The sequence below is a fragment of the Hylobates moloch genome, unplaced genomic scaffold, assembly GCF_009828535.3.
Source record: "Hylobates moloch isolate HMO894 unplaced genomic scaffold, HMol_V3 SCAFFOLD_4, whole genome shotgun sequence".
Lineage (NCBI taxonomy): Eukaryota > Metazoa > Chordata > Mammalia > Primates > Hylobatidae > Hylobates > Hylobates moloch.
In genome coordinates, this window is record NW_026652279.1 from 17,454,036 (window position 1) to 17,469,862 (window position 15,827).

The 15,827-nt window shown below is 35.8% G+C and overlaps 1 protein-coding gene across 8 annotated transcripts in view; it reads left to right on the plus strand.

Annotated features, from left to right (window-relative positions):
* CHL1 (cell adhesion molecule L1 like) overlaps nucleotides 1-15,827 on the plus strand; it is a 213,917-nt gene that overhangs the window by 191,370 nt on the left and 6,720 nt on the right. For 7 of the 8 annotated variants that reach the window (XM_032149510.1, XM_032149515.2, XM_032149512.2 and 4 more), the window contains 8 exons: nucleotides 2,321-2,543; nucleotides 3,769-3,884; nucleotides 4,020-4,224; nucleotides 4,748-4,870; nucleotides 7,802-7,981; nucleotides 11,327-11,488; nucleotides 12,121-12,252; nucleotides 14,768-14,840. In XM_032149510.1, coding sequence (XP_032005401.1) covers nucleotides 2,321-2,543; nucleotides 3,769-3,884; nucleotides 4,020-4,224; nucleotides 4,748-4,870; nucleotides 7,802-7,981; nucleotides 11,327-11,488; nucleotides 12,121-12,252; nucleotides 14,768-14,840 — 1,214 coding nt within the window. The remainder of the gene's footprint in view (nucleotides 1-2,320; nucleotides 2,544-3,768; nucleotides 3,885-4,019; nucleotides 4,225-4,747; nucleotides 4,871-7,801; nucleotides 7,982-11,326; nucleotides 11,489-12,120; nucleotides 12,253-14,767; nucleotides 14,841-15,827) is intronic. The other variant, XM_058437170.1, reaches the window with a different exon arrangement.

Consider the following 15,827-nt stretch of genomic DNA (forward strand, 5'->3'; position numbering starts at 1 on the left):
GTTTTCATCATAAAAAATAAGTATATGAAGCAACATATATTTTGAGTAGCTCAATTTAGCCACTCCACAATGTATACATATTTCAAAACATGTTATACATAATAAGTATATACAATTTTTATTTCCCAATTAAAAATAAAAGTGTTCAACAATTTTTTAAAAAATAGAATCAAGGCAGGACAGCAGTCTTTCTGTTTTGTAGATTAATAGTTATAATCTTGCTTGGTTCATAGATCTGTTTGAAACTGTGTTGGACATACAGACTCTTTTTCTAGAAAATTATACACAAAAATTCATACTAACAATATCATTGGTTTCTCAGATCCTTTAAAGGATACACATGTACCCCATCTAGAGATTCCTACACCCCAAGTTAAGAACCTCTTTTCTAGAGCCTCCTTCCTCGTGGGCTACTTCACGAGAGGCAGAGGGAAGGGAAGGCTGGTGGTCTTCCTGCTTACTCTGCCCTTGCTCCTTCTGTTCTTTCTTGAAGAGATTATTTGGGAAATATCTGAGGTTCAGTAGGCATTGCCTTAAAGTCAAATACAAAGCATTCAGGCTGTTTATTTGGGTTCCCAGGTACTAAACATGCCAATAATATAGCTAAAATATTTTTGTTTAAAGTGTTACGGTTTATTATTTATTTAAAATTTGTCAGAGAACTTTATTAAATTTAACTCCTTTCTTTGGAGCAAAATTTTGAAATGAATAATATTATTTGCACACACTTATTGTCGGTAGAGACTGAAGAAAACTATCATTCCAGATTGCAGTACGGCACTACAAGCTCATGGCCTGATTCACTGGGACAATGCTAAAGCCCCTGGTGAATTTATATCCATTTCACACTCTAAAATATCTTGGAGCAAAACTTTCCAGTGAATCCAAGTATTAACAAGGTCTGCAGAAAATCTCAGAAAGTTTTCATTTTGTTTTGATTTTTTTTTTCTCCCAGTTAGTTTATTCACCTTGGAATAGGAATACACTTAAAATTATTTTGCTGATATGTCACTGTGCTTTCAACTTAATTCCAAGCAATGCCTCTAATAAGTGTTTTAGTAAATTAGATTAAGTTGAGAAGGATTATAGATTGTGTAAGAACACTATGTATGACATTGTTGACTCACTCACATATCCAGAGAAAATTACTGTTTATATGAGTGAACCTTAAATTTAGGATTAAAATCATATTTTAAACATATTTTATATAACTGGTTCATTTCAATGCATAATCCCATTATCTTTGAAATTAGGCAGTTTAAACCACATTATTGTTTTTAAATTAAAGTGTTGCTCAATTAAAAACTAAAGTGGAAATAAACAATTTCCCATACTAGAAATTATTCCTCCAGGCCGGGTGCTGTGGCCCATGCCTATAATCGCAGCACTCTGGGAGGCTGAGGCAGGCGGATCACCTGAGGTTGGGAGTTCGAGACCAGCCTGACCAACATGGAGAAACCCTGTCTCTACTAAAAATACAAAATTAGCCAGGCGTGGTGGTGCATGCCTGTAATCCCAGCTACTCCGGAGGCTGAGGAGGGAGAATCGCTTGCACCCGGGAGATGGAGGTTGCGGTGAGCTGAGATCACACCGCTGCACTCCAGCCTAGGCAGCAAGAGTGAAACTCCATCTCAAGAAAAAAGAAAAAAGAAAAAAAGTTATTCCTCCAAATATTTGTATGGAACAAAATAAAGTGGGTGAGGGAGGCATTTTTTCTTAAAGAAAAATAAAGAATCGTCAAGGAGCTGGGAAATTAATTAGAAAGAGGAGCTACTGTTTCTTTGCATGAAAGTATGAACATTCATATCTCCAAAAATATTCACATAATCTCTCTCTTCTTATAGAAGAAAAATGGAGAAGGATAGAACCAGGTGCAAGAAAGAATTCTGTTCAAAAAGCCATGGGAGAATCCCATTCACAACCAAAGAATTTGTGGCCATATTATTTTTTATTTCAGCCTGTTCTTTGAAAATGAAAAGGTGGAATATAGCAGAAAGCATAAGCAAAAAGCTAAAACACTTTGTGGAATTTCTTTGTAACTTCCTTCATGTGTAAGGTCTTTACCATAAGGACATAATCCAGGCATCTGATGTGTAGGCTTCTCATTACTTGGGGAGTTAAGGGATTAATTTTCATACTTAAGCTCATATGATGACAAAACTTTTTCACAACTGTCTCTAAACCAAGAAGGGGGATTTAAGATCTTTCAACAAATGATCATTTCATTACATTGTTCCTTATTCCACTTAGGATGGTTCACCATCATCTCTGAGTCCACACGTCTGTGATCAGACTAAATGAGTCTTGCCTTCTGTTTTAGCCTTTGAAATCCATGGAGCAGAATGGACCAGGCCTAGAGTACAGAGTGACCTGGAAGCCACAGGGAGCCCCAGTGGAGTGGGAAGAAGAAACAGTCACAAACCACACATTGCGGGTGATGACGCCTGCTGTCTATGCCCCTTATGATGTCAAGGTCCAGGCTATCAATCAACTAGGATCTGGGCCTGAACCTCAGTCAGTGACTCTCTATTCTGGAGAAGACTGTAAGTGATGTACCTAAAACTGCTAAGCACGTCAGTAACTGTTGCTCTCAAATATATTGTACTTCAATCAACAAATATTTGTGAACAACTACTGCATGCAAAGAGGATGTACTAGCCGTGGGAGATAAAAAGAACTATAATACATGACTTCTGTCTTAGGATTGATTATAGGACAGTTGATCGTATGGAGTACCAAGGAAGTATGTTGAAGGTTTCCATTTTATTCAGTTTCCTATAAAGCTCTTTCTACATTGAAAATGGAAGACCTGGAATTATCACTGCAATCATTTCAAGCAGCATAACTCTCATAAGATTTTCAAGTACATTTGCCCTTTGCCCTTACTTGTCAAGGATCCCCTAAGAGCCACTTGCTATCATGCCCTGGGCTTCAGTGGCATGTCTGGAGCTTTCCTAATACTGATGAGATATATACCCAGATTTATATGTAGAATTATAGGCACACACACCTTCTGATGCCATAGTAACTGCTGCAAATAGGTTATTGGAAGAAGAAAAAACACACCGCATTCTGTATTGCCAATACTGTGAATAATATTAGGGGTTATTCTCATTGCCTTTCCAGCATCTAAAGGAATAATTTGATCCAAAAATGGAAGAAGGTTGAGAATGAGAAATAGCCAACTCATTACTCACCTGCTGTCTAAATTCTTCTACCCAAACAAAAGCACACAAAACACATATCACATGTGAATTAAGATAGTATTAGTCTTGACTGCTCTGTATTTGGCTTATTCCTCTGTAGTAAGAACTCCTGTAGGACAGAGATAATATCCTCTTCACAGGGTTGTATGAACCAATTTAGGTAAGTCCCTTAGAACAGTGCCTGACACATAGCATATGCTCAAATGTTAGCTGTTATTAATATTTAATTAACAAAATTCTCAGCCAATTTTATTTCTATTACTAGTTTAATTCACTTGCTTCCAAAGGCAAGATGCCCACAGAATAGTTTCTGGTTTTATTTACCCACATTGTATCTATCTGGAGGGCTTCGTTTCTCAGTGTGATACAGGCTATCCTCTTCTTTGGGAAATCTATTTGGGCTGATAAACTTATCTATCATGAGAAACTCTTTTGGTTCCATTTGGAGTGAATTTCACAAAAATGCTTTCTCCAGAAGAAACATTATGAAAATTTTTGAAAAGGATCCTAATAATCACATTTGCAGGTTATTGAAAACTAATCAATCTTATACGATTAACAGATCCTGATACAGCTCCAGTGATCCATGGGGTGGATGTTATAAACAGTACATTAGTTAAAGTTACCTGGTCAACAATTCCAAAGGACAGAGTACATGGACGTCTGAAAGGCTATCAGGTTTTTATCATGGTTTTTCCTCTTCTTGTTGAATTGATATCTTTCCTGAGAATAAATAAGAACTGATTTCAGAAGAAGCCAAAGAGAATCTGCCACCACAATGGATATATTAAAAGATTTTTGTTTTTATTGCAGATAAATTGGTGGAAAACAAAAAGTCTGTTGGATGGAAGAACACATCCCAAAGAAGTGAACATTCTAAGATTTTCAGGACAAAGAAACTCTGGAATGGTTCCTTCCTTAGATGCCTTTAGTGAATTTCATTTAACAGTCTTAGCCTATAACTCTAAAGGAGCTGGTCCTGAAAGTGAGCCTTATGTATTTCAAACACCAGAAGGAGGTGAGAGGATAATGATGTAGAGTCATGTCAAAAATGGAGTTGATCCATGGCCATAGTAAACATTCTTCCTTATGGCCAGGCACAGTGGCTCATGCCTGTGAATCCCAGCACTTTGGGAGGCCAAGGCAGATGGATCACTTGAAGTCAGGAGTTCCAAACCAGCTTGGCCAACATGATGAAATCCTGTCTCTATCAAAACTACAAAAATTAGCCAGATGTGGTAGTGCATGCCTGTAGTCCCAGCTACTCGGGAGACTGAGGCAGGAGAATCACTTGAACCCGGGAGGCAGAGGTTGCAATGAGCCGAGATCGGGCTACTGCAATCCATCTAGCCTGGGCCACGGAGGTAGACTCTCTCTCAAAAAAAAAAATAAATAAAATAAACATTATTCCTTATTAGTAGTTAATTAATATTTACTTCAGATGAGTTAGCTTGTCAATTTCTATAAAGTTTATAATATAATAAGGCTTTGTTGAATTTTTCTAATTTATGTGAGTTTATTTTTGGTCTTGTGTTTTCTAGTACCTGAACGGCCAACTTTTCTCAAGGTCATCAAAGTCGATAAAGACACTGCCACTTTATCTTGGGGACTACCTAAGAAATTAAATGGAAACTTAACTGGCTATCTTTTGCAATATCAGATAAGTAAGTAGAAATTTGAATTGGAGTTAACTTGTTAATATTTCATTTTTTGGTTGAATATTCTGTTTGCTAGGTTGGGAGTCTAATGATCACTTGAGGCCATGGTTTGTAAGCTGCCGTTCTTCCTTGTAGCCCAGGGCTAGAGTACAGAGTACAGTAAACTGGCTTGCAGGCCAAATTCACCCTGCCGCCTGTTTTTAGGAATAAAGTTTTATGACGACACGGCCATGTCCACTTATTTATGTATGTCTACAGCTACTTTCTCCCTGGAGTGGCAAAGTTGAGTCATCTCAACAGAGACTGCATTGCCTACAAAGGCTAAATGTTTACCATCTGGTCCTTTACTGAAAGGTTTGCTTACCTGTTTTAGAAAAAAAGCAGTGTGCTGATGGGTACACAAAACACGGGTTTAATGTTTATATATAAGATGTTTGGAGAAGTAGGAAACATGCAAAAGAGTTACTGAGTGATGTGATAGAGATTCAAAGCACAGGTACCTTCCACACTACCTCTTCTGCCTCAGATATATGCTCCCAGACTCAATCCTGAATATACTTGTGTTTATCAAATCTCTATGGGTTGCTCGCTGTTTCATGGAGATGATATTGAGAGGACTAAATAGTTGTCTTTGGATCATTACTCAGAATGGGCTCTGCGCAGATGCTGCTGTGCAACTAGAATAGCGTGAATGTGTTTAGATGAAATCAGGTCATTTTTAATAGTAGCGCCTCCCATCTTGAACAGTCGTCAAGTTTAAGCATCATCTCAAAATGGAAATTAGGGGATTGACATTATAGAAAATTTTAGCAACATCCCATCATGAAAATTTTAGGCTTTCAAGGCATCAATTCCCAAAACACCAGAAATACAGAGACCCAGCATACACTGCTTACAAGTCAACTTGATCATAGTCCTGTTGTGCTACTTCCACATCAGCTCAAGACTTCCAGCAATCCAGGTCACGTATTTGCTTTAGTTTCTGATGGTTTCTGCTGAAATTAGCACATATGTTTAAATACATACAGGCATAATCCCAACAGAAGTAGACTTTAGCACTTTTGAGTGCTTGCTAAGTAGCAGGATCAATACTAAGTGTATCTCTTTGCATTGTGCCATTAAAATAAAAAATCTATTAGATATGTACTATCCCTATTTTATGAGTGAGGGAATTGATGTACATAGAGTATACTCACACAGAGTCAAGTAGTAAAATAAGTGTTAAGTGGGAGGCCGAGGGGGGTGGATCACGAGGTCAGGAGATTGAGACAATCCTGGCTAACACGGTGAAACCCCGTCTCTATTAAAAATACAAAAAATTAGCCGGGCGTGGTGGCGGGCGCCTGCAGTCCCAGCTACTCGGGAGGCTGAGGCAGGAGAATGGCGTGAACCTGGGAGGCGGAGCTTGCAGTGAGCCGAGATCGTGCCACTGCACTCTAGCCTGGGCGACAGAGTGAGACTCTGTCTCAAAAAAATAAAATTAAATTAAAATAAAAGTGTTAAGAATGCAAAGCAAGATCAGTCTAATTCTAGATGTTGCGCTCTTAACCTTATATTAGTCCATGAACTGGTTTTCAAAAAAATTGTAAGAACTGAAGAAATATTTGAAGATTCTGTTAAATATCAATTCGTTTGGTAAAGATATACCTTCTCCTTATCCTAACAATAAGAAACTCAACTAATTAAATTCCAACCTTCATATTGATCCGTATGTGACATTTAAGTTTATTTAAAAACAAGTTCTTAGAATATAGAAGTTGAAATATTAACAATTGTAATGATTATTGAACTGCTTGATATGTGTATTTTAAAATAAAATAATATATAATTATTTTGCTTCCTATTAATATTAAGTGATCAAGACTTTTTAGGTAGTTTACCTTTTTCTTATTGCTTTTCGATATTTTAAATTGTTACAATTTATATGTATGAGAGCTCTATGTATACTCTCCTGAATTCTTATATTGATTGTAGTAGTTTTTCAATTGACTTTGTGGTCATTCACAATTACGTTTTCAAAACATCTAAAAGAATGATGATTTCACCTCCTTCTTTCCAATGTTTGGATGCCTAGTTTGTTTGTTTTTTCTTTTCATTGATTTGAATTGCATTTTTATGGACCAAGGAAGGCATTTTTATGTCAATAATAAATGCATTTTTTTAACCTCTGTGGTATCTTGGACTGAGAGTCAAGAGGATTTATTCTATATTCTTTCTTGCCACTAACAGCTGCACTCTCTTGGATGTATTTCGTCTGTTGGACTATGGTTACAGTAATCTTATAATACTCCATACTTTTACACAAATCTCATGTCTTTGCTGGGTTCCAAATTCTCTGAAAGAAGCTATCTGATTCAGCTTTTTACAATGAGCACTTTACATAGTGCTTAGTATACAGTAGATATTCTTAAATATTTAATATATTCCTTCATTTATTGATTCTGTGTATACTGAGTAGCTATTTGGTGCCATATGTTAAACTAGAAACCATAGAAGACATAAATATATTATCATCTCAATTATTGTTCTAAAAGGAAATTACAATACTTAAGTCAAAGATACAATGAAAATATAACAATAGGGAAAATTTATTATTATTAATGCGTATTATGAAGCTGGAGCAGTTGGCTACAATATAGCACAGGGATTAAAGACGTTTCTCTGGGGTCAAAAGGCCATGGTTTAGATTCAAATTCCAGTTTGCAAATTTAGAGACCCAAGATGGGAGCAAAGTGCTTATTCTTGCTTGAGCTCAGTTTTGTCATATATGATATAGTCATAGTAGTTGTATGTACCTCATAGGATTAAATGAGTTGATGGTTATGAATTATTAATGTATCTTTACATACCACAAGCCTAAGGAGAAATGAAAATAATGAAGAATGCAAATTGAATGGTTAAACACATTTGAGCTGTTGTTCTTCTTTATTTGTTTAGTAAATGACACCTACGAGATTGGAGAATTAAATGATATTAACATTACAACTCCATCAAAGCCCAGCTGGCACCTCTCAAACCTCAGTGCAACTACCAAGTACAAATTCTACTTGAGGGCTTGCACTTCACAGGGCTGTGGAAAACCGATCACGGAGGAAAGCTCCACCTTAGGAGAAGGGAGTAAGTACATGAGGCTTCTCTTTTTAACAGAGGCTGTAAAAAGAGGCTGCATCTTTTTAAACAGCTGCACTGAAAGGAAAGCACCGCGCTAGTCGTTGTAAATTAGAAGTGATTGTGATCCCACTCTGTGTGACCTTCTGTTTTCCACTGACATACAGGCAGAACTTACTAATCTTGTTTGGAAAGTTCACATTGACTCAATTTATGGATTTCTGTGCAATACCAATCAAATTATAGCTTAGTGTATACAAGGTCAGGAACTGTAATTTTACTTAATTAAAGTAGCAGGACATAATGTCACAAAGCTATTCAAAAGGTTAGTAAAGCTATATTTTTCTTTTAGAAATGTTTCCATACAGAAAAATATTTGCCTCTTGCATTGGTAGACATTAAAGATCTAATACATCTCACTTTCATGCCTTCAGTCTATCTACATTGATTCATATGTCAATTTTATTTTACTTTCTGATGACTGATGCCAAGCAGCTGGCTGGGAAATGGCTTATAAATCTGTGGTTTCACTTGTAACACAATTATCATAATTCAATTACACTTTTCTATTTTTTTTTATCTTTAACATTTCCCTTCCCAAATTGCATCTCCAATTATGATTTTAGCAAGGTTATTGCTAAGCTTTCTGTGATAGCAGTAGGACCTTTGCAGAGAAATCAGATCAGAGGAACTGATGTACACACTAAGTTAAACAAAGAGAGATTTATGTAGAGCTTAGGCTGTTCAGACATGGAAGGATATTGGAGAAAGAAAAGAAGGATGTAGAAGATGGCAGAAAGGGAAATAGAGTTGTTTATTTATCATGTATTAAGTTTGGTGCAAAAGTAATTGTGGCCCTTCCATTAAAAGTAGTAATGGCAAAGGCCACAATTACTTTTGCACCAATCTAATATGTGTCAGACTGTGTTCTGGATGCTTTTCCAAATTGTAGATTTGAAAAATGGTAGAATCAATGAAAGAAACATCATGAAGGGGAAAAATAGTAAAGAAAATTCAATTGCCTATTATTTATTGAAGATGTATATTAAAATATGTTCAAGCTTGTGAGTGACTGTGAATCACCATGTTTGTGTGTGAATGGTTATGCTCTGACCTTTAATATTGGTTTGTTTTTAAATCTTATTGTGCCTACTATATCTAACTAATAACAAGCTTATGTTTTTCTCAGGTTCCTTGAACATTTAAAACCCCTTTATGTAGGAAAAGTGTATAATTCACATAATTACTTCCCTAAAACTCACGAAGTATTCCCAGTGATGAATTGAACACCAAGTGAAATGAAGAACTAATTTCACTGACTTTACCTACTCATAAAAGTTAGACTTAAAGATGGGGATTGGAAACTTCCCAGTAACTAAAAGGTTCTTATTTCTGAAGCATTGGAACTGACATCAAGTGTCCAATACAAAGAGAAGTCAGAATGGTAGTAGTCCAAACACTCAACTTCCATATTTTTAAAAACAGAATTTAAGGCATGGAGTTGGTTGCTATTTTGATATAACCAAGACCATAATGTGCATGTGAAATGCTGATCCCATTCTTACTAATTGGAAGCATATGAGAAAAAATATTCACAGAATTGCCTTACAAGTGTTACACATTCTAGTATATATGTTGCAAAATTTGGGCTTGGTTGCATTCATGCTTGAGAAATTGTTTTTGGAGGGTGAAAATGCTGTTCATGTGATTTTACGAGTGATGTGGCATCTTCTCTTCAAACTAAAAATGTAACTAATGTGCTGCATGTCCTAAAGAACATTTCTTCACTGTCAAATGTGTCAGGAATTTAAAAATGTTTCTTACTAGTATGTTTGTGCTCTTTTTCAGGAATCCACATTTTCAGTATTCCAGCTAACTGCCCCCTTCCCGAGTTGACACTGATTTCTATTCTATAGGCATGTCTTGCTATATGTACAGAGAAAAAAATTACAATCTCTTTTTCTACTAGAGTTCAACATAATCTTTGAAAAAAATGTAGATTTCCACTGAGGAGAGATACATCTTGTTATCACTGAGCACTCTAAAAATGATCACTTGTGCAAATTGGAACCTACTACTATGCATCTTTCTTCTTGCTTTGCCTATGTAGCTCATTTCAAGGTCATTTGGCATTTGTTCAAAAAATGGTCTTTGATTGACAAGCATTTTTCTCTGATTGTTTTCACTCTGATTTCCAAGAAAATCATATTCCATAAGCTAAGAGGGGAAAAGATGGAGTTAATCAGAAATATTATTTTTGTGTGATTAGTGATTTGAATAAATCACTTGCTTTACTCTATTTTTCAAAAGCTTGCACTGCTTAATGTTATACTAATATCTCTGTTTTTCAAGGTCAAAATTAATTGCACTCTGTTTCAATGATGCTTAATCTTGAAGGCTTTGCTTATATAATTGGCCTTATTTCTCACATGATGTCATTTTTAATAAAACCTTTTTGTTATTTAGTAACTATATAATTAACTTTTATTTTATAGTGAAAATGCATAATGAAATATTGATCTGTAACACATGCCCACTTAAAATAGAGTTTATAACCCCTTGTAGTCTCAGTAAGAAACATATTTTATATCATTGCTAACATTTTCTGGGTTATATTTATTATATTGATTCCCAGCAACACTATGGATCACATGCAAAAATATTTAAGATATTTTGTGGTAAGACAAGAAGTTAACATATTTTTGTTCAACTTGATTCATTTTATCTTCTACTATGAGATTCTACTATTAACATATTGACATATTAATATTTTTTGAAAAGTATTAACTTCTCACACCACTTTCAAAATGTCAGTAAAACCATTCCATTGGTATGTATCTGCAAGCCTGCACTTCACGTGGTTTGTTCTTCTATAAATTTCAAATATTTAATATATGACCATATTTTAATGCTATTTCATCAGTATTTATGGAGAAGACCAAGGCAAAAAAAAGCAATATATAGTTAGTTACGATTATAAGGTTATGTGCTGTCAATTATAAGTCAAAAGGCCATATTCAGTTTCCCATTAGGTTTGTGAAAATCTAAATTGCACAAAATCATATTGTATAATTTTTTTAAGTCTATGGTTTTGAACCATTCATGTGACCAGGCAGATTTACAGTACCATTTCATCTTAAATGGCCATGCATTGAGTTCATTTCATTTACTCAATTTTATTATATTAAAAAAGAAAGTTGAAGTGTTGATTTTCTTGATCTCCTGGTAATTCAAAAACTATCTGAGAAAATATGGTATAAGTGACTTTCTTATTCACCTCTAATAACAATATTTTTTTATGTCATGTTTTTCCATGATTACAATTCACATGATTTAACTGTGTACATTTCTTAGGTAAAGGTATCGGGAAGATATCAGAAGGAGTAAATCTTACTCAAAAGACTCACCCAATAGAGGTATTTGAGCCGGGAGCTGAACATATAGTTCGCCTAATGACTAAGAATTGGGGTGATAACGATAGCATTTTTCAAGATGTAATTGAGACAAGAGGGAGAGGTGAGAAATGAGGTTATATTTGGGGAAGTCTTAGTCAATCTATGTCCTGTAGAATATTTAGTGTTGCCTATGTCCTATATGAAACATAAAAACATTGAGTATATTAGTTATGAAAATCATAATTTCAATTTGTTTTGACATATTTTTAAATTATCAAAATGAACAATGTTTCACAGTAGTCCAACTTATCCTTTATTTTGTTTTTCCTAGAGTTGTTGCCTAAAAATATCTCCTGCTAATTAACATATCTTAATAACACAAACTAAAAAGAAAAAGCAAAACAAAACAAAACTACCAGGCTCCATGGTCATCTGCTTCTAACCAAGGCAGCTTGCGCTTTTGTTTGCTCCTTGCTGCTTCTGAGTTTAACTTCATCTGCCTTCACTATCTTTCTTTGGTTTTTCATCCTCAGAATCAAATACCACTCGAAGAAGTCCCTTTTTAAATAAAGAAGGGAAGATTTACCAGTATTCTCCCATTAACATTTCCTTCAAATTGCATTCCTTCTGGGGTCATTAAAAAAATTGATACTATTTGGTATGTGTAAAAATGATGTCTAGTTTTCCCCAATGTTACAGAATACAAAAGACTGTTTCTAGTTTACAATGTTGTGACTTCTCTTTCTACCACAGAATATGCTGGTTTATATGATGACATCTCCACTCAAGGCTGGTTTATTGGACTGATGTGTGCGATTGCTCTTCTCACACTGGTATTGTTAACTGTTTGCTTTGTGAAGAGAAATAGAGGTGGAAAGTACTCAGGTAAGATTGTTTCTTAATGTGATTTTCAACTTATTAAAAAGCATTTTCTGGGAAGCATTCTTCAGAGACATCTTTTTTTTTTTTAAATACACATTCAACTCCAATTTATTTAGCAAATTAGATGTACAGTGCACTGAAAGGAAAAACATATTGCTAAATTAACCAAAGAAAATATGTATGGTCTAGAGTATTATTTCCAGATAGTTACTTGGTTCTAGTTTCTAGCACTTAAAATGGGCTCTAACTGCCAGGCGTGGTGGCTCACGCCTGTAATCCTAGCACTTTGGGAGGCCGAGGTGGGCGGATCATGAGGTCAGGAGATAGAGACCATCCTGGCCAACGTGATGAAACCCCGTCTCTCCTAAAAATGCAAAAATTAGCCGGGCATGGTGGCAGCTGCCTGTAATCCCAGCTACTTGGGAGGCTGAGGCAGGAGAATCACTTGAACCCGGGAGGTGGAGTTTTCAGTGAGCTGAGATCACGCCACTGTACTTCAGCTTGGGCGACAAGAGCAAAAACTCCATCTCAAAACAATAAAAAATAAAAAATAGGCTCTAACAAGGTTGATAACACTTCCAAGCTTCTATTGTCTATCTGTAAAATATCAGCGTCATTGAGAGACATATTACTAAGTCACATATATGCTTTAGTGTTTTAAGAAGTGACCCATGTATAGCACGCCTCTCTCTATACATGACATACATGACTCATGTTTTTCGCAGTAGTGCATTCTAATATTACTGGCTCCACTGGTCAACTTTGTTGGTGTTAATCATTACTAGGAATGCATTTCTTATTACCATGGCATGTAGTAGACACACTGCCTCTTGAATTAATGATACATAAGATATACATGAAAACCATCATAGTTGGTAATATGATGTTTGCCTTTAATTTCATTCAATTTCCGAATTTGTTTTGTCTTTTTCAGATATACATATTGTATCAAGATGATGATTATTACTAGTATTGCTTAGTATTCATGATGCTTTTTATAGGGACAAAGATTTAGTTTACACTGCTATTTGTTTCATGATGTTCAGATATATAAGTTCATTATTGGCTTATGATTTATCTAGCAAATATTTATTGGGAACCCATCATCTACATAGAAACATTGAAAGCATAATTTCTAGCTTTTTGCAAAATGACGTGCATAATTTATGGAGTTAGGCATTTCACTTTTTTCTCTGAAGACTGAATGATTATGAATTAAGTTCACAATGACCAATAAATATTCTGAGTAATTAATGGGAAACGTTAAAGAGTTATAGCATTCTCCTTATCCCCCAACAAATAATCATTTGTGAATTGTGGTGCTATCCAGATTCTAAGATGTTTCTTCAAATCATTCCCTAAAAAGAAAAAAAAAATCAGCATTTCATATTGTAGAGCAACTAAGAGAATCTACTAGGTCTCTGCATGTAGTCGTAAAATGTTCCATGAAGAACAATTTGTATTTGAGGGCTTTTTTTTTTTTTTTTTAAGTAAAGGGAACAAGAGGTTTTTGGTCTTATATGCCACTAATAACAAAAATTAGCCAGGCATGGTGGTGGCTACTTGTAATCCTAACTACTCGGGAGGCTGAGGCAGGAGAATCCCTTGAACCCGGGAGGCAGAGGTTGCAGTGAGCCGAGATCACGCCACTGCACTCCAGCCTGGGCAACAGAGTGACACTTTGTCTCAATAAAAATAAAATAAAATAAAATGTCAGTGGAGACCTGAATATTCAGATTGTTGCAACAATTTTGAGTTAGAGTGATACATAACAACCAAATGATTGCCCTTTTTTTTTTTTTTTTTTTGAGACAGGGTCTTGTTCTCTTGCCCAGGCTGGAGTGCAGTGGCGCTATCTCGGCTCTCTGCAACCTCTGCCTCCCAGGCTCGGGTGATCCTCCCACCTCAGCTCCTCGTGTAGCTGGGACTACAGGTGCATGCTACCATGCCTGGCTAATTTGTGTGTTTTTAATAAAGACAGGGTCTTGCTTTGTTGCCCAGGCTGGTTTCAAACTCCTGATGTAAAGTGTTCTGCCTGCCTTGGCCTCCCAAAGTGCCGGGATTACAGGCATGAGCCACCACATCCAGCCTTGATTGACTTTTTAAATTCAATTTAGTTTAATGACACAGATCTAGTAGGTGCCTATGACATCTTCAAAAAGTTCAGATAGTAAAATAAATATTTAGTAATTTGGTTTTCACTGAGAAATCAAACTAAGTTGGGCTCTTCCAATAAGACTTCTTGTTCACATAGTATTGAGTAGTCACGTGAAAATATGCAACCCGCTGCAGGTGTGACGACAAATAAGTAGAACCCCCCAAAATCCCCTCTCTATTTTGTTTAAACAAAGAAGTAACTGATGGGCTGTAGTTATAGCCAGAAAAAAATATTGCCTCACTGTTATCAAAACATTTGAGCAATGCTGTTCTTATTGACTATTCACTATTCCACAGCACTGGTAAAATGTCTTTTAAATGGTCACTGTATTACTTTCCCCACCTTTTTTCTCTTTTTTAGTTAAAGAAAAGGAAGATTTGCATCCAGACCCAGAAATTCAGTCAGTAAAAGATGAAACCTTTGGTGAATACAGGTAAACATAAGGTTCTGTTTTAAAATCAAAACACATATTCATCATGTTGAAAGCTTAAATGAACAAAAAGGTGTTTATTCTTAATAAAAAGCTTACATAACTATAATGTAATGACCCTATAAAGAATACTTTGTACAAATAGGGCCCACTTAAGTGCTAGTAACCAGATTTCTGTGTGTGTGGTGAGGGTGTATAAATAATTACCTTCTAGGCAGGAATGTCGGTTAGGACACTTTTCTTGAAGCTCTGTGCCTAACACGAAGAATATCTATTTGGGGTAGCTAAAACATCTTTAGCATGGCCATTATGAACTCAGGTTCGATCCAGTTTGCATCCACACACACGTATCTGTATACCTACAGGGTTGCACCTGCAAAGGTAAGTAAGTTACAAACCCTGTCCTCTAGATGAACCTAATCAGCAGAGAAAAATATCCTATATATGCAAATGACTGTAATGAATTAGGTAGAATAAAAGAGCACAAAAGAGAGCAACTATTTCTGCCCAGGTAGGATTTTGGAAAAAGAATCATCCATATGAGATAAGCTAAGCCTTAAAGGATAAAAAGGATTGTGTTACTGTTAACCACTGGACAGAGGATGACCAAATGAGTGAGGGCGTGTCGGGCAAGGGAGGAATGGCAAGAAATCTACTCTGAGCTAAGTAGGAATCTTTCAGGGACGTGTTCAACTGTCTCATTCTCCTGTTATCTTTCTCCATCTTCCCCTTTCTACTACTCTGTCAACTTCTTAGCTCTTTTTGGTTGTAATGTCATCATTTTTTTCAGGTCTCCTGTATATTTCAGCCAACAGACATTGTAAGTTCCAGGTTTATATCGATTTTAGCACATGGGAAACCAGAGTTTATATCAAAGAAGAAATCTGATTGATTCTGATTTTCTCATCTCTGGATTCATGACTCTAGCAAGGGATATGGAGTATTTTCATCAGCTAATTAGTAGACATTTGAGCTTACCTGTACCTCCAC